At 40.4% G+C, this 18,327-nt stretch overlaps 1 protein-coding gene across 7 annotated transcripts in view; it reads left to right on the forward strand.

Annotated features, from left to right (window-relative positions):
• The window catches only part of smoc1 (SPARC related modular calcium binding 1), a 76,900-nt gene that overhangs the window by 19,536 nt on the left and 39,037 nt on the right, over window positions 1-18,327 (forward strand). For 5 of the 7 annotated variants that reach the window (XM_008293267.1, XM_008293269.1, XM_008293266.1 and 2 more), the window contains exons 2-7: window positions 7,214-7,379; window positions 9,443-9,526; window positions 12,942-13,054; window positions 14,344-14,443; window positions 17,166-17,216; window positions 17,758-17,805. In XM_008293267.1, coding sequence (XP_008291489.1) covers window positions 7,214-7,379; window positions 9,443-9,526; window positions 12,942-13,054; window positions 14,344-14,443; window positions 17,166-17,216; window positions 17,758-17,805 — 562 coding nt within the window. The remainder of the gene's footprint in view (window positions 1-7,213; window positions 7,380-9,442; window positions 9,527-12,941; window positions 13,055-14,343; window positions 14,444-17,165; window positions 17,217-17,757; window positions 17,806-18,327) is intronic. The other 2 variants (XM_008293272.1, XM_008293273.1) reach the window with 1 other exon arrangement.

Consider the following 18,327-nt stretch of genomic DNA (forward strand, 5'->3'; position numbering starts at 1 on the left):
ACATGTTAGTCCGTTTAAATTAGCCTGTTTGTGCTTGTTTGGTTTTGATTATCGGGTGGCTCTCAGGAGGTTCTGTTTTCTCTCAGGAGATAATGCCAGGTCCCGTCGTCCCGCCTCACACTGCAGCAGCTGATTGTTGTCAAATGAAAATAACTGGTAGCGTTTGTTTAACCTGAGGGTGGGGTTTACCACATCAGGACCATTCAGACAGAACTCGTTGAGCCGGAGACCGCAGCGAAGTGTAAGAATGTTGTGAAAGCTGTTGCTGTTTGCTTTAATCTGGTTTAGAGAGTTATGTGTGTTTTTAAATGTTATGCAATCGGAGTTTAAGTGGGGTGAAGGAACTTTATTTTGATGGCGTTTAAATGACGGAGCTGATGTAAAGCAGTGGTGGACCAGAGGTGGCTGTGATACAGAGCAAAGTCTGAGTCAGCAGATTAGATTAGAGGGATGTTAGTACACCACCCTACTGTAGACTATCTGATCATGTTTCACTGGGCTTTGGCTTGTCTTTATAAGCTCATTTTTATATTTATTTATTTGTGTTTATGTTTGTTTAGACTGAAACACAATGCATTACACAGCTCCAGTTAAGCAGAGCAGCAAGATTATGGACAAAATTACATTTATTTTGGTCAACACTGAGATCACGGTTATTCACTACTTCTATTGTTTTTACTGCATTTTTACATTAAAAAAAAAGTCTGTAGACAGCAGGAAACATGACCGACACCAGCCAATGTGAAAGACTAATTAGAATTTTACCAATTCCTTGACGATTATCCTCAGTTTTTCTATCGACACATTTTTGTTTGTTTCCCCACTTCTTTGTGTTTTATTCGTGGTCTGCAGCTGGTTTTGGTTCCGTCTTCTTCTACTCTTTTTATTACAGCTGTGTAGCCTGTAGCGCCACCTTCTGACAACAGCGTGCAGCCAAAGCAAGAAACGAGCCTAATTTTCTTCATTTAAATTCTTGGCGACGTTTCAGAAGGGCCATTTCACATCCACTTGACAGTTATATGGACACGTAGTCAGTGAGTGAAAAATGTTCCAGTCACTGTTTGACTCACATTTTCCTCCCCTTTAAGAGCACTTTATTAAGAAATTAACCTCGAATTCTAACTCCCAACCATAAATTGGGAAACTTGTGCTGATCTGCCGGAGTGTCCGGTTTCACCTTTACGGGAGTCGAGTCCGTGGGTGGGACGGTATGACTAAGAAATGTGGGAGACTTGGTGGAAGTGTTTATTTCCACTTATGTCTTTTTTTTTTTTAAATCTGCGATTTAGAGCTTTATTGTGACAGTGGAGGCAGAGGAGCTGCATCCATTAGAGCGGTGAGTCAGGGAGGACGGGTCAGTCTGTGGGCAGAGGCCAGACTCTGTGGCTCTCAACCTGGAGGAGCAGCCGGATAGATATGAATCACCGTTTCAGAGCGGCTCGCTTTGGTTTGTGATTTATCAATTTAACAGTTCATCACTTGGACTAACTGCTTTCCATCCACAGCAGTTTGGCTCAGGCCTGTCAGCTCTTTTTAAACACTTCTGTCTGCTTTTTTTTCTGTTAAAAATACTCAAACTAAAGGCTAAAAATCTCCACTACCTGAATATTGAAATAAATGAGAATATAACTTGACTTATTTGAAAAAAAAGTGAGGTATACTGCAGATACGTACTTTTTTTCCGACCTCTAAATTATTCCTGATGTCAAAAAGAAGACACGCAACTTAAAAATGACGTGCCGTTTTCCTTCCTGTCTGCACTTTCTCACAAAGAGACGCATCGTGATTTAGTTTTACTCTGAGATATCTGACAAGAGCTCTTCTATCACGCATCAGTGCCAAAGCTGAAATCACATCAAACCGTCTGGCTTGTTCTGGACATAGTGTTATGGCAGAAGCAAGCTGGATTCCTTCTTTTGTTAGAATTTCCTTTGACTTTGCTATTGGAGTTGTTTCAGTGTCAATTTAGGGGAAATATAGACGTTTAATTGGAGGATTTGGAGCAGCCAGAAGTGTCTTTTTGTGTTCAGAAGTTGGAGGATTAAATCTGTGATCCTCCAGTTTCAGGACATTCTGTTAAACTCTTAAACATCCTGACACCTTCTGATTGTATCTGGCAGACACTGAACCTCCACTATCTTTTTTACTCTATTCCAGGAAGAGTCTAATCTCTCTTTGTGACAGCCATTAAATGATAATTATCATGATAATTTTTCACTACAAAAAAGCGTCCCCTTACCTCGTGTTATATTTAGGCGTAAAAAGTCCTATTTTTCAGTTGCAGTTCAAATATCCCACTGCGGGATGAAGAGATCTTACATTTTTTCCAAATGAGTTTTCATGTGTTTCAGTAAAACGAGCCAGAAAGCGGCAATTCTCCTCGCTAATATGAAGAAAAACGATCCAGGGAGTCTTGAAACCAGTTCATCTGCGTTGGACACGTGTAACATTAACTCACCAGCTGGAAGATTTTTGCACTTCTTTTGAAAATTTTGGATTAAATCGCTGGGATTTAGAAATTAATGTTCATGACTGTCATAACTGTCAGCGCTGGCAGAAGCAGTTTTGGTATCTGTAAAGTCAAAAAACCGCAGAGGACTGTAAATAGATCACTTTTCTGACCCGCGTCTCATTTTCCTCACCACGTTTTGGCCTTGTACTGCTCGCTATAACAAGCTTAAACTCCCGTGCTGCTTCCAGGTCAGCGGAGAGACAGAAATATTTGCCAGAATGTGACAAAGAATATAAAATTCAAGTAGTAATATTATGCTGCCGCTGCGTCTGAGTAAGTCTTCACTTTTAAGCAGCGTTTCTAAAGCGATGGTTACGTGTGTCGGTTGGTGTTTTTTGGGCTCGACAAGTATTTGATAGATTACCGTGTAATTCCGTGCTGACGTTCACGATCCCCGCAGGATTAATTGTAATGTCTTTGTTATTCCCTCACTTTTTATCTATCAGGACACAATTTGAATCTTTTTCAATACCGTTGTTTACGACCTGCAAAGTTGGGATCAATCGACCGCTGGCCTGGCACGATTATTGGAACTGACATTCAGCATTTTTCCGATCATTTGTACCAATGTGTTTTGAAGCGATTTCCAGAAAAGCATAAAATAAATGTAAAAATGTGCTGCTTTGGCTCTGGTCTCGAGTAACGTCCCGCCCACAGATGTCTGACTGGTGAAACGTCATGAGGAACAGCTAACCAACACTGAGGGATCAATGATGAAAACTTCTCCTCAACACACGGAAAACATAAACAAAAAACAACAAAGAGTTATTCTAAATTTTGACACCATGATTACTGCAAATCCATAGTTCCAAATATTGGTTGTCGGTCTCCCTGATTACTAATAATTGAGTTTTTGTCCAGTTTTGATTCAGTTTTTCAAAGTGCATAAATGCTGTATGAACATCACGTTAACGTCAGTGATAATACAGCTGATACTTCATTTGAACATCTGGATTCAGAAGGTCATCAGCATGTTTTAAGTCTTAACTTGCAGCAAAACTGTATTATTAGTTAATCCACTGTAGATGCTTGAATGTAGGAAAACTGTTGTTAAAAAGTAAAAATGCTGAACGGAATGTTTCCTCAACTTGAACCGTAAATCCAGAGTAGGAATATTAATGAGTAATCATTTAATTTCCATTATTAATTTAACAGATAAAAAATATTTTAACCAATAAGGCAGAAGGACGTATCAGCTGTAGTAACTAGTTGCACCACCAGGTGGAGATTCTCGCTGTTTAACACTGAAGCAACACGAGGAAGCGATCACTCATACTATGACAGTTCAGTGGCGGCAAGCAAAGAGCATTATGGGAGTTTAGCTAGTAAAGGGCCACCATGAGGAAGTCTCATTGGGTGCCTAATGCCTACCGACCACAGCTCTCATATTGTAGGTGAGCTGTTGTACACTGTTATAATTAGTAATGCATCAAACTAATTTGCATAAATAATATAGCAGAAAAACATCAGCATGTTCGCTTTATTGTTGTGACCTTGCAATAGTTAGCATTTAGCTCATAGCAATGCTTAGCCCAACTACAGAGTCGCTAGCATGACTGTATACCATTACGAGATATTTTCTGGTCGTTTTCTAAAGCAAAACTTTATCTTGCTGGTTTATACTAAGTGACAAACAGAGTTTCATTGCAGAAGATACTTTACAAAGTTGTTTATTGACGATTTAACCCCTATAAACTCATCTTTGTCTATAAATGGTACATATTTAGAAGGTTTTTCCATGAAAATAATCCCTTCCTGCCTATAAATGGTCTGGATGTAACTCTACTCCACCTCTATTGCAACTCTCCACTTGCTGCTGCTCGAGCACACCAGCTCACCTACAACTCTGTTCAAACACTGTAAGACTCCTCTGCGCTTCACAATGTGATTCTGCCATACATGTTCGAACCAGAAACTTAAGAGTAGCAGAGAAACTTGTAAGTAAAGTTGTACTGCAATGTCAAGGTGCAAATGCTCAGCTGTGGTGTTGATAGCTTATTTTGCTAACGATGTGCCTTCTAGCACATAAACAACACCGTGCGAACTCGTTAACGGGGTAAAAACATCTTTAACACGCTAAATGGCAGTCACCTTTAAATGTAAGTAGGAAGAGAAGTAGAATGACTTCCAGCCCGTCTTTATACTGAACTGAACTCTCACAATAAAGAGCTGATTACAAGTGATTAGTTTAAGTGCCCACTGACAGGTCGAGGCCTAAATTTCCAGGAAACTAGAGTTAGATCAAGTGTGACTTTCTTGGAAGTTTGGAGAGGACGGGCTGAGTGGAAAAGCAAAGAAGAGACTCGCTTCTTGATAACAACACCGGTGCACAGGCAGAGAGAAGGAAAAAAGGCTGTCAGTCAGTTAATCTGCCGAGAACACGCTTGATGAAAACTGGTGATTCATTTGTATATAAGATCCAGTTGTGCACCAGCTCTTTCATGACATCAGCGCTTTGGCATCGTTACGATCTACACTTCGCTCACGTCTGTCTGATTGCTCTTTATATGTTCGGAGGAAATTTGTCTCCAAGCAACAAGTTTGATGTTTTTCAAAACACTGTGTTTTTTTGGGGGGTTGTTTTTTTGTTTTGAAGTCGGGCATTGAGGTGAGGAGGGAGATGCAGGCAAACGCAACGTGTTTCTGCTGTGGATTATTGTGTAAACGGCCTCAGATCGGCTGATAGGAGTTGGCAAGTGAAGGATGGAAAGTGTGCCCTTCGTTTCTGGTTACGTCTCATTTTCCACCACCTTCTTCTTCTTCTTCTTCTTCCTTCAGTACCTGCGTCTAACCAGATCTCCTGTGCTGGATTCTTTAGTGGTTGCTCTTAAGACTCTTTTAAGATTAAAGTTGTCATATGCAGCATTTTCCCACTTGACAACTGCTCGATGGATCTACTGTTAAACAGGTGCTTAAGCGGTCTTGAAAGTTTTACCATCACTTGCAAGAAGTAGAAAATAGGACTGTAAATAGGTACATTTTTGATGTACTTGACTTGAGTATTTCAAATTTGTGTGCACTTCAGAACAACAATTCAGAGTCAAATGTTCTGTTACATCTATGTGACAACCTTAGTTGCAAATGTGAAAATAAATCAGGATGTAACATTATAGATTAACATAAAACTTCATTGATTTGAAATTCACAAGCAGCAGATAAACTATGGGTTGTTTTCCACTGTAGGAACTTGCAGGAACTTTGTTATTCTGACACCAGAACCGATTCCAGTGAACCTATTTAAGCGATGATTTTGGGGAAGTAGAGAAGATTTATTCCAGGATAGACTCTTCTGAGCAGCCCTGATAAAGCTGCTGTGCAGGCCTCAACACTGACTGGTTAAACTTAAAGAAGATAAATGCTGATTGGTTAAACTCAGGAAGGAAACAAGCACCATTTTTCCGCCATCTTCAACGTAAAATCCATTGCGCAGACTAGCATAACTAATAAATTCCCCATTGTTCTACTTCCTACGTGCTCATAAAATTGGAATTCCATTCAGTAAATACTATTTTTTGTTTCTTTGGCGTGTTTAAGTTGTCGGATCGTGCACAACAATAGAAACAGGAACTCTGAAATGGTCGATTACGGATACGTTTGCTCCATCTCGTGCCTGCCCCAAGTTCCTGCAATAGAAAGCACTGAACATAAAGTAATTAAACCTCTAACATCACAGTGATGGAAATATTTTTGCGCTACAATTCAGTAGTATAATATCCATTATTCTGAAATATGCCATTCAGCATAATGAGTACTGTTACTTTTGGTATTTTAAGCACATTTTTGATGTAAATACTTTTGTGCTTTTACTCAAACATAAATTCAAATGCATGTCTCTTAGTTGAATATTGATTCTTTTACTCAAAGCATGACTTAAATGCTCTTTCCACCTCCAAAGATGAGATAAGTTGAAATGCTCCTTTTGTTTTTCGAATAGTTGAAACCGTTTCAACGATATCTGGCTCAGGTACATCACTGGGCCACTTCTCACCGCAGAGGATTCTGGTGCAGCTCAGTGCACACCTACTCTCTCCTCCTCACTAACCCACAACTCTATCTGTCTGGCAAAGCTCGTCCTCTCCTGAAATCCTTTAGAGCTTAAATATATTCGAGGCAGCTGCCGAGCCAGGAACCATTACTGCTGTTAGAGAAAGAGGGCCGACGTCCAGCGGCGGAGCAGAATCGACTCGCTAATAGATCATGAGTAAAGACCTTGGGAGGGAGGGAGGAAAGATTCCCGTTCCTCCGAGTGTGGTTTGGCTACTTTGAAACTTAATCAAGGTTCAATCCATCTTCAGCCAGAGATCAATTATACAAATTAGCCTCCAGATTGAGCTTCGGTGCAGAACGGAGCAGCTCACACCCTCGTTACTAAACAAAGTGAGGCAGCAAGTGTTTGAGGAACACAGAAATGTTTTGAGCAAAATGGGCAAGTGACCCACGAGTCCAATTTGTATGTTACTTTGGCATAATCTCAGATTCAGCTGAATGCAGCCTTTGTTCAAACATGGGGGAACTAGAAAGAAAGAAGAGGAGCCAAAAAATGAAAGAACAAACCTAAATTTTCAGGGAATAAGAAAATAAGAGTCTGAAACTCAATCTTAAAAAGAAGCGTCTCTCTTGTTTCGCAAAAGCCAAAGGGAGTTAAATGTGAATTGCACCATTGTGTGTTATGTCAACGTGCTGCTGAATTTGTCTTTGCAGTGGCTGATCGGAGACAGAGACAGTCACTGTGGGGTCATCTGCTCGCGGACGCAGGGGAAGCCGGTGTGCGGTTCGGACGGGCGGAGCTATGAGACCGGCTGTGAACTGCAGAGGGCGCGATGCAAAGACAAGACTCTGACGCTGGCTCACCGAGGCCGCTGTCGAGGTGAGAACTTTATGTGAGCATGCAAACTAAATCTGCCCGCAGATGCAGAAAACTAGTCTGCAAGGAGTCATTTGTGAGGGTGCATGGAAGGAAACTCAGATCTGAGGTTCATCTACCACTTTAAAATGATATTTGCATGATATCTTCACACGTTGGGCGTTTTACTTCCACACATCTGGTCAACAGCTGCCATTATAAGTCTTAACTTCACCATCAAGGGTGACGGCAACAATATTTTGATGGATAAAATAGAATTTTTCAAAATGCACTGAAATAAATGCAAAAGATGCTGCCAGGGTGTGCAAGAGAATATTGTGTGGATACAAAAACCAGGTTCGGGTTCGTGCTCACGTGAGGAAAAGTGTCTTCTTTACATCCTAATTTCTACTTGTTGTCAGTAAGTTTGCAGCAGCCATTACAGGATAAAACAACTGGAGATTAAAGAAACGAATGGAATATATCATTAAGAAGAAAACAAGGAGACATGAACAAAAGTCTATTTCAAATGAGCTTACATCAGACCAGACAGTCTTCTTCCTCATGCGCTCAGAGTCCTTTTAGTTCTGTTTTGGAGTCAAATCTCAACCAAAACACCCGCGAACCGACCCAGTTAACACCACAGTCACAACTGAAACGCCTATGGACCACTACATGTTAGCGCTGAACAATAATCAATATATATATATATAGACATATATTGAGATTATTTTGAGAGCTTTCACTATATAAGTTCCGATTTCAGGGGAAATGGTCTTTTTTTTTTCATTTCTTTTCCACTGAAATAAATATAAAAATGATGATGTGCAGTAATTATCAAACGAGCATGTCTCCTAACACCTAAACAATATGATTTATCAATGGTGGCATCTCTGTGGCACCACAACACTTCAATTATAATGAATTATTGTGACATGTTTTATCTTTATCCAACAGCTGAAGTTCCTGTCATTCGGATTGTGCACAAGGCCGTGCGATTTTGACAAGATTTGTATTAGTTGTTCAGTCCAATGTCAGATTAAACATACAATAAGTGTGAACGTTTTTGTGCTTCATATCAAGTGTGAACATTTTCTGTGAGCTACGCTCACTTAAGCTAATTACCGTCCTCACTAAGCCAGCTATGTTGATCAAAACACAACTTCCATACATAGTCAATAATAATTCTGGACTGTTAGAGTCACTGAATAAGCACATCTTATCATATATTTGTAGCCTCCTCGTCCTTTTCATGCCCCAAGTCCTTTAATCTGCATGCATTTCGAAGGTGAAGACTTCAGGGAGGATGCAGGGGATTCACTCCCCTCAATATGACAGAAGCAAGGAACTTTTATTTTGGAAAGGTGCTATGCTTTGTAACATATTGCGCTTGCTTTTTCTCTTGTCTTTCACATAAGGACATAAACACAATCAATTTAAACAAGGGTCAGATTGGTGCATAAAAAAGTCCCGGAATGCAGAAAATTAAGACATTGTTGCCCAAAATGACCTTGGAGAGGATGCAGGAGACATATTTTGATGTCAAAAAGGTTTTATCGTAAGGTGAGGAGTTAGCATCTCCTCCTCTAACTTTATGACATGAAATCAGTAGAAATTGCTCTACAAATTATACATTTTTTGAGAATGAATCACATAAAATACCCAAACAGAAGTATGTCTTCCAGCTCTGCAGAATAAATACCTACAGAATGTACAGGAAGTGCTTCATAACATTCATGCATGAATCATATAAAAACTCAATACTGCCTTGCTGGCAGGCGACATGGTCTAAATGATATGGTGAATATTTCTGGCCTTACATGTGGGGCTGCAGGGAAAATGCATAGAAAATCAGATTTGAAAACATATGGTACTGAAAGGATTGCTGCTCTGTGCCTTCTGCATGCAGATGACTCTGTCTTGAAACTGCCCATAAAAAAACTCAACCAACTGCTGCTGTGCTTGAGATTTTTGATACTTGACATCATAAAAACATCAGCAAAAGTGCCATAAAAGTAAACATAAATAGATGTAATGGCATAAAGTACACAGAACTTAGTGTGACTTGTTGTTTTTTTGTGTTCCAGGTAAAAACTGGGTGAAAATAGATCAGCTGCCGGTGGCTCCAGCACCGACTTCCACATCAGAGGGCAGAGACCTGGAGCTCAAAGGTACGAACCAGCAAACACAGTTGAATTCAGTCCTATGAACACACAAAAGGCAAAAACAAGCCTCGTACCTAATCATAACCTAAACCTCCCTCAGACCCCGATGGATCATAAACTTAGAGAGCAATAAAATCCATTTATTTGAAATGGAGAGTGTTTAAGATGTTGCAGCTCGGAGCCACAGCACCAGCACAAAGTTTTGGGTAAAAAAAGTGGAACTGAACGAGAAGATGTCTTTCATTTTCCGCCTGTCTGTAGGCGTGTAAGTTTTTACAGACCAGGATCACACACTTCCTCAGTTTCTGGATGCCAGCCACTCAACAACAGCAGAGATTGATAGGTCTGGAGTCAAGGTTGGAACTTGGCATTTTTACTCCCTTTTTTTTTTTTTTCGGCCCCCCTGTCCATTAGGAAAACAGCCGCCCAACCAAATCCATTTTTGGAGCTGATTTTGTTCCCTCTGTATGGCGAATATGTGGTTTTGTTTCACAATCTGAAGTGTTGTGCCAGGAGAGGGAAAGCCGGGCAAAGCTCACGCAGCCTTTGCAGATGCAGCGGAGCCTGTTTGGCTGTAATGAAACTGCTGCTTTAGTTCACGAACCGCTCCGTGTTTACTGCGATGAAGGCTCGACGAGGTGTGCGTGAGATTCAGATTAAACACAACAAAGCGCATAAATTGCTAACAGGTACAACAAACAACCGCAAACAACAACAAGCACAAAGTGACGGGTGTTGCAACATTCAGAGCTGCGTTCATTGTTCCGCTGCGAGTAAACAAAGGCAGAATTAATACATCATGAATGAGCTCATTATTAAAGGGAAATGATTAAATTGTCTTTATTCATGTTTTGCAGTGAGATGAAAAATGGCAATCAATAGAAGATTCTGCAACAAGGTTTTAATGTGAATGTAATGCACAAGACAAGACATAATAAACTGAATGCTAGTGGTGTAGTTTCCATTAATCTATTTCCATTAATCGAACTTATTTAAAGTCCCTCTCTGCTTGTTGATTAAACCTCTAAAAGCTCATCTGTGTATCATTAAAAAAGTCTCTTCCAGCCTTGAAATGACATAAATGTACCTCTACACCATTGCTTCCTTTAAGTATTTATATCTACGAAGTTCCCGCCGCTTTCTCCTCCCAAAACCTCTGACACTCGCTGCAGCTCCTGCACACCAGCTCACCTTTGACTCTGCTCAAACACAGGTCATGTTTTCATAATAGTTACAAAGAGAATCTGAAGTAGAAATGTCACAAAATTCACTGAGAAAATGTGACTTATAAATAATGATAATTTTATTTGTATAGCACGTTTTAAAAAGTTTCGAAGGGGTTTACAACAAAACAAATGTCAAACTAATAAAGAAAACTAAAACTCAACAAATAAATAAGACTGCAAACAAGCAACAGGAACAACATAAAATAGTTAAGTCAAGACAATGTTTTTACGCATCTACTGTAAGTGCCTTCCAGCAAGACGTATTGTGATTGGCTTTATGAAAGTAACCCAGCAAGACTACACGTTGCAGTTAAGTGGTATTTAAGGTGTGATTACGCCTCAGGAATGTCCATTAGCTGCTTTGGAGCGAATAAACTGGGCTGTGTAATGTCACCAGAAGGTGGCGCTATAGGCTACATGGATGTAAATAAACAGAGTAGAAGAAGTCAGAAACCAAACCAGCTGTTTACCAACTGCTGAAAAACTCAAAGAATAAGAGGAACTAAACAAAACTTTGTCCATCTACGAGAAAAAAGTAAATAAAGAGAGGCCTTCAGGAATTGTTTGCAATCAGGAAAGTTGTAACTATTCTGTCATGTCAGCTGGTATTAACTGTGTTTAAAGCTGTCCGGAGTCGACAACAAAATAGCAAACAACAGCCGATCAGTCACGTGAGGTAAATGTTTGTTGGGTCGAAGCTTATTTTAAAGAATGGGGTTTCCATTTCCCATTATGCACATAAACTCTTTTGAAAACGAGCCAAAAAACACTTCAAAAAAGTGTAAAACTCCGAATGTAGTCCTTTCCATCAACTTTTTTTAATGTGATATGTCAAATTATGCTTAATAGCAAGTTGTTGACATGTTCGAACCACAAACCGAAGAAGAAGAATACAGATTGAGAGCATTGGCTGCTCAGGTTTGTTACATATAAAACCCGAATCCATATTTAAAAACTCATTAGTCACTGCAGTTTCAAGGCGGAACATGACTTTGGCTGCTTATTTTGCTCATGATGCGTATAAAACAACCACCATGTCGGCATAATAGCAAGGTAAAAACATGATTTTCACCAGAGGAAAGACTATTTTGACGTGTGTTTCTTGTCACAACAAACCAGCACAAGCATGAACAACTGCTACCAGCTGCTAATCATAAAGGAGTTTTTTCATTTTTATAAATCAGACTTATTTAAACGAGTTGCTTGATTTTGCTTTGCCTCCATAAAAACAAGCATGACAATGTTCCACGAGCCTTCTCCCTACAGTAAAACCAAACACACTCGGTCAAAGTCCGTGTTTGTAGATTCACGTGACCCCGTTTGTCCTTCTCTGTGACATCTCCACCCTGTTCTGGCTCTGTCACTCTTCTGCTGTGGAGGAGACAACATGTCTGTGTCCTCTCAGGTCCACAGCCGGCTTTGTTAAACTTTTATTTATCCAGGGGAGGATATTTGCCAGAAAGTGGAGGACTGCGGTCGTGCTGGTCAGCTCCCCGGTGTGAATATGTATACAGGAACAGTCGAACATGAAGCCGGCCTCCGCAGGAGCTGCAGTAAAAACAGTAGTCGTTGATGGGAGTCTGAAGCTGTGACCAGCTGGTGTGAAGCCCACTTCGTTCTCTGACCTTTAAAGCCACTTCCATCCGAGTCCCTCGAGAGCAGCTCTGGCTCATCAGAGCTGCAGAAACACAAGCTCATTTTCCACTGACATTTCAAAATATCAACGCAGAGAGCATGACGCACTCCTCAGCACGAACAATGTCGAGTGCACAGCCTACATCTGGCACTGGTAATGGTCAGTGTCGAGGAATGTGTTGTTTTAGTATTTTTGAATAGTGTAACAGAAAGTCTCTGCCTTGTCTGAGTTTAATCTATCTACAAAAAAAAAAAGGTTTGAAAATCATTTTTTATTTTCGTCCTGTGTTTAAAAAAGCCACTTATTATCAGGAAGGAAGCAGTGGTGGAGGTTGGAAAAATGGCTCAAGACTCAGTGGAGAAAAGGAATAAATAACGCTCTTTTCCCGACACAACTATCAAATCGTGCCCTTGAGCAAGGCACTGGAGCGTCACCGGCCAACAGTAGTAAACTGGGGGTGTGAACTGGGTGTTGTTGACAAAGAACATGTGTCTATAGTACAACAAACAGCAGCAGCTCTGCAGGTTTGGGAACAGACGGCCCTGTCGATGCGTTGCAGATGCAGGTCAGTCCAAGTGTCGCGTGGAGAGGAACCAGGCTCTGGAACAGGCCCGGAGACCTCAGGAGTCCATGTTCATCCCAGAATGCAACGAGGACGGAACATTTGCCCAGGTCGGATCATCCGTGGCTTCTCTAAATCTGTCACGCTTCATCTTTCTCTTTCCATTAGTCTCATGTGAACCGTCATCCTCACATCATCACACAGTTTAGTTTTTCCTCCCTGACAGACACGTCTGCACCTCGTTCTGTATTTATTAGGCTGCACTGAACCAAAGAAAATCTCAGTCGACTGAAATCATACCTACACTTCAGCCGATTGATTGATCACAGGGAAAATAAATCTGCACGTTATTAATAGATGAACCAAATGGGCCACGGTGCATTGAGCGTGCTCTACTTGCTACCCTTACTAGCCTAAATGAACTATAAATACATGCAAAAAGCTCATATTTGCAGCATATTTAATCATTTTAAACTAATTATTTTACACTGAACAGATTCAGAGCAGACCAGCTGCATGATTTCTGAAAATAAAACTCACCAGTTTGATGTAGGACAAGTTAGCTGCTGTTTTTAGAATATGTGCAGAATCAAAATGTCTTTATTGTCCTTGTAGGTCTGCATACAATGAAGGAGGAACAAAATTAGGAGTTTTGGCTGTTGAGCTGCGATATACTGATATGTACTGATAAACTGCAAAGTTTATGCAGCCACAACAACAATTTCTTTAACTTGCTGTTACTTAGTTTGGAGCAAATGTTCAGTAATTAACAGTTAAAATGATGAAGGCACTTGCAAATTCCAAGATAACAGAAAATGTAAGCCAAACTTTGGTGTTTGTTTTATTTTTTTTAGCTCTTTACTGAAGACTTCCTTCAACTTTTCTCGTTTTTTAATATTTGTTGTACAAAAAAAGCTGCCAACGGACTCCTGAACACTGTCTAACTTGCAAATTTATTAGTAGCGGTTCAGGTGCGTAACCTTAACACCGCTTCATTTTTTTAAGCAAATGAACCTAAACAAGAACCAAAATGAAAATATTGGGTGGATAATAGTGAGAATATACACTGAACAATTTCAAACCTCTTTAAAGTCTTTAAAATAAGTTAAACCTTGTTTAAACTGTGAAAACATGAGGGTGTTCATAGATAATCTGTCTTACACCAAAAAACAAGAGATTCACTCTGAAAGGCTGTCGATGGAGGGCTTTTTCTCCTTATAAAACTAACACCGTTAATTGTCCGACCAAAGACAATTTGTGAGATCATTTTGAAAAACCATTTAACTGGTTGAACTGGACACTACAGCCTTACTTTCTACACTCAAATAGACTAACCACATGAACTACGACGATAATTTTTGGTGTGTTTTACCTTCTTCTATCCATCTTGCCTCTGCAGGTCCAGTGTCATACTCTGACAGGTTACTGCTGGTGTGTCACCAGTGACGGCAAACCAGTGAGTGGCTCCTCAGTGCACAACAGGACCCCGGTGTGTTCAGGTACTGGGGGGGAAAACGGCCTGGAAACCTGTGGATGACATGTTTTTCTGCATCAGCTGTGCACATCCTAGATATTTGTGCAACCAGAGTAATGTTTAACAGGTTGTATGACGGAAACTCAGGTCTGGTTGGATGTTTCCTGATATTCTTTATTTGGCTGGAGAATCAGCAAAACAAGCATTTAAAAATTTTAAATGGTGGCTGCATTTGTGGGATGTTGCAGCCAAGAGCGCCTGGAAGCCAAGTTACTGGGGTTTCAGGCCAACTTGTTTTCATTTTTCATCTATTTTTCATAATTCCAAAACCAAATAGAAGTAAGCTTTCATCCAACATTTTAAATTCTCACTAGTAAAGACTGAAAAGGGGTCACTTCACTGCTTCAGACAGCATATTTCAGGTGGAACTGAAACTGAGTAAATGATCAGTGAACTTCTGGTTGCTCTGATGGAGGATAAAGAGCAAACATAGCCTCTGGGTGACAGTTAGAAGGACTCTAACAGTGTGCCATAGTACGCCACATGTGTATTACATGTCAAGTGGCATATAGCAGGTGCAAGGTCAACGAGAAGGCTAATGGCCATACATGCAGGGGCCTCTGAAGCCTCCAGCTCCCCCCCGCCCCCTCGCCCTCTAAATGCTCTCAGCAGGCCAGAGCAGCTCTGCACACTCATCCTGGATGGGAACACTTTATGATAATCACCATCATTTTCCCTCAGAAGATAATACACAGGGGTCTTTGCCAGAAATTGGATTGCACAGCCACTGGAGCATATGGTGCAGATTTTGTGTGGAGAGTGTGGTGAAAGTGGTCGCATGCCCCTGTGAAGCTGCTCAGCAGACGGCCAGAGGCTTCCCTCTCTGTCTCCGCTGTTTCCTCTCCCACTTCATTCATCTTTCTCTCTGCCTCGACTCTCTCTGCTTTTCTCTTCGCTCTGTACGTCCGATTTGTGCCACTAATCACCTGTATGGTCTCCGCTGGCACCTGCTGCTTTTCAGTTCTTTGAGAAAATAATCAGTGAGTTCACAAATGAAGCGTACTTGATAGGGGTGATCACCAAACGGTTGGATCGTATCCCGGCTTTGGAGTCATGGATCAGATCAGTTTTCGGATCAGAGAAAAAACAGGGAGGCTGGTGGACAGAATTGCTGCAACTCTGAATTATTTCTCGCTGAGGCAGAAGTATGTTCTCAGTGCAGTTTGTCTGTTTACTTGTAATCTGGATTACAGAAAAACTAACAGGCTGCTTTTCATGAAACTTGTTGGAGAGATGAAAATGGCTAAATCTTGGTTCGGATTAAAATTTCAATCAATGGCTAAACTCTGCAGGTAATCTTTGGTTCACATGTGCCAAACTGATTTACGAACAACTACAGTCGGTTACACCACTAATACTTGGACATACATTCACACTAATGCGTGGAAGAAGAGTCACACTCAAATTATATTTTCTCTATTTCTGCACCAGATAATAAAGCTTTCTGGAGTAAAACATGATTTGTTTATTTAGACATTCACACCAGACAGTGGCACAGCGAAAGTATTTGTGCATCCACACAACACAGGGGGCGCTGAAAGCTTTGTGACACTATTATATTTAACCTTGTCATTTTGTTCTTTATCCGCTCAAAGGCCACCACTGTTGAGATGGTTTCTAATCACTCAGAGTTCACCACACAGCTTTACTTTGCCTATTAAAGCCAGTCCAGTGGTGGCTAATCCACTCAAAACGTGTTTTTTGGGTCCATTTATTTCAAAATGTAGTTGCAAAACCTAGTGGAATAACCCTCTGAACCCCAAAATGTAACAGCAGACTTGAAATGTATATTGTTTAGTTTTTTTTCCCCACAAAAATTACACAATTTATCAGAAACTGTAACAATAGAAAGAATCATTGCATTTATAATATTCTGATGTTTTTTTTTTTTTCCAAGCTTAAAGTTGTGACATTTTATGAAGTTTGTTTCATTCTACACGTCTTACTTAAAAATGGACCCAAAACAAGCCATAAACCAGCTGAACTTTCAGCTGAACTCGGTTGAACTGCAGGCTGTGTTTAGACATTGCAGGTAGGAGACAAGTATGGAAAAAATCAAGCATATAAGCAGTAAATTAGCTTCAGGATTTAGGGTTAAAAATAGGCCACAGTGAGGAAAAATGAAACTACCAGAAACTACTTGGGGTTCAGAGGGTTCATCAGATAGCCCAGTGAAATACAGTTAACTGCAGCTATTTAGATTTTTCAAGACAACGTCTTAAATTTGAGGATTTTTCTTTGTTTTGTATGATTGTAAAGGAAATATCTGACATTTACCAGACTACTAATTTAATATAAATTGCAGAATAGTTTGCAAGCCTGCTAAATAGGATAAAGAAATCAGTCAATCTGCAGAAATGAATAACTCCTACGCTCAGCAAAAGGAGTTTTCTCAGGTTTCAATGAACTCTTTATGGAATCCTGAAATGTAGTTTATTGCACAACAACACAGCCTCTGCCTGCCTCCCTTCTGTCCTGCATAAGATCCGATATCTTCATTGTTTCTTGCAAAGGTATGTATGACAGTGGAATCAGAATCTGGGCTCAATGAACTGTACCTACAGCCGCTACAGAGGTTCATGCCCACCTTCCTTCACCATCCCTCGCCTCCTAAATGACCTTTGCTGACATGCTCGGACACCCCTGTACACTATCACCCAAATCAATCATCTCGCATACATTTGCAGGAAACTTCCGTGAATTTATGGGAACTCATGCTGGGACAAGTGGATTGTCAGGTAGTAAATTTCCTTCTGGTTGCATTCACTCTAAATTCCTCCCCCTTTCTGTCGTTCTAATTGGTTGTCTAATTTTGCTCTTCCCCCGATGCATCCATGCATGACACCGGCTCCCTGCATGCACAAAACCACAGTGATACTTGAAGCTTAATTGTTTTGTGATAACAGATTTCCACAGACGGAGCAGCTCGTTCAGGTTTGTATTAGTCTGGATTAAGATGATGGAATAAGCCTGATGTTTGCTGTCAAGTACTAACTGAATGTACTCATCCACCTCAGTATCAGTGTGTTGGGCAATCTGTGGGCGTGTTGTTTTTCTATCAGAGTGTTTCCTGTGTTAACCTGGAATAATAAGTCCCATGAAATAAAAACATAGCAACTAAAAACAAATTAATTTGCAGCACGGTGGTAAATTTCAAACAATTTTTTTTTCGCTTTTCAAGATGTCCATACGTGATTCTGGAGTCGATTCCTTCTAATGTACTTGCTGCAGTCTAATCTTTTACTATGTACATGTTGTGTTTCTTTCCTCCCTTTCCAGGGTCAGTAACCGACAAACCGCCCGGGCCACCAAGCTCTGGTAGAAAAGGTGAGCTGAGATCTGCTGTATGTAGCGTGTGCATGTGTGCGACTGTTTCTGTTTGTATGAGAACAAGAGCACGAGTTCAAAATGTCTTTTGACCTATTTTCGCTCCATCTGATAAGCACCAAAGTCCATATTTGTGCACAAACGTACATGAGGAGCATTTCGCTTAATTTTAGGGAGAAGGAGCTTTGGCTAAAAATAGTAAAATGATAGATCTAAATACTACCTCTCTGGGAGCTGTTTTGTTTTTTTTCCATGTTAGCATGACCTGAGCTTTATAAATAAACAAGATATGATCTGAAATACAGGCACTGTAGTGTAATGCAATCTTGAGGTGTCTGTTCAGCTTCAGTATTGGAGTCAGTGACAGTTCTGGCTGCTGAATAGAGAAAATACACTATAAACTCTTGACTGGTTTGCTCCATTTATGTCTTTATCCATGCTGTACCTGCTGGATTAGTCATACATGGCAAAAGAATAAAGACGTCTTCTACTAGTTTGCTCGAAGTAATTCAAGCATTTAAC

The sequence above is a fragment of the Stegastes partitus genome, unplaced genomic scaffold, assembly GCF_000690725.1.
Source record: "Stegastes partitus isolate 25-593 unplaced genomic scaffold, Stegastes_partitus-1.0.2 Scaffold867, whole genome shotgun sequence".
Taxonomy (NCBI): Eukaryota; Metazoa; Chordata; class Actinopteri; family Pomacentridae; genus Stegastes; species Stegastes partitus.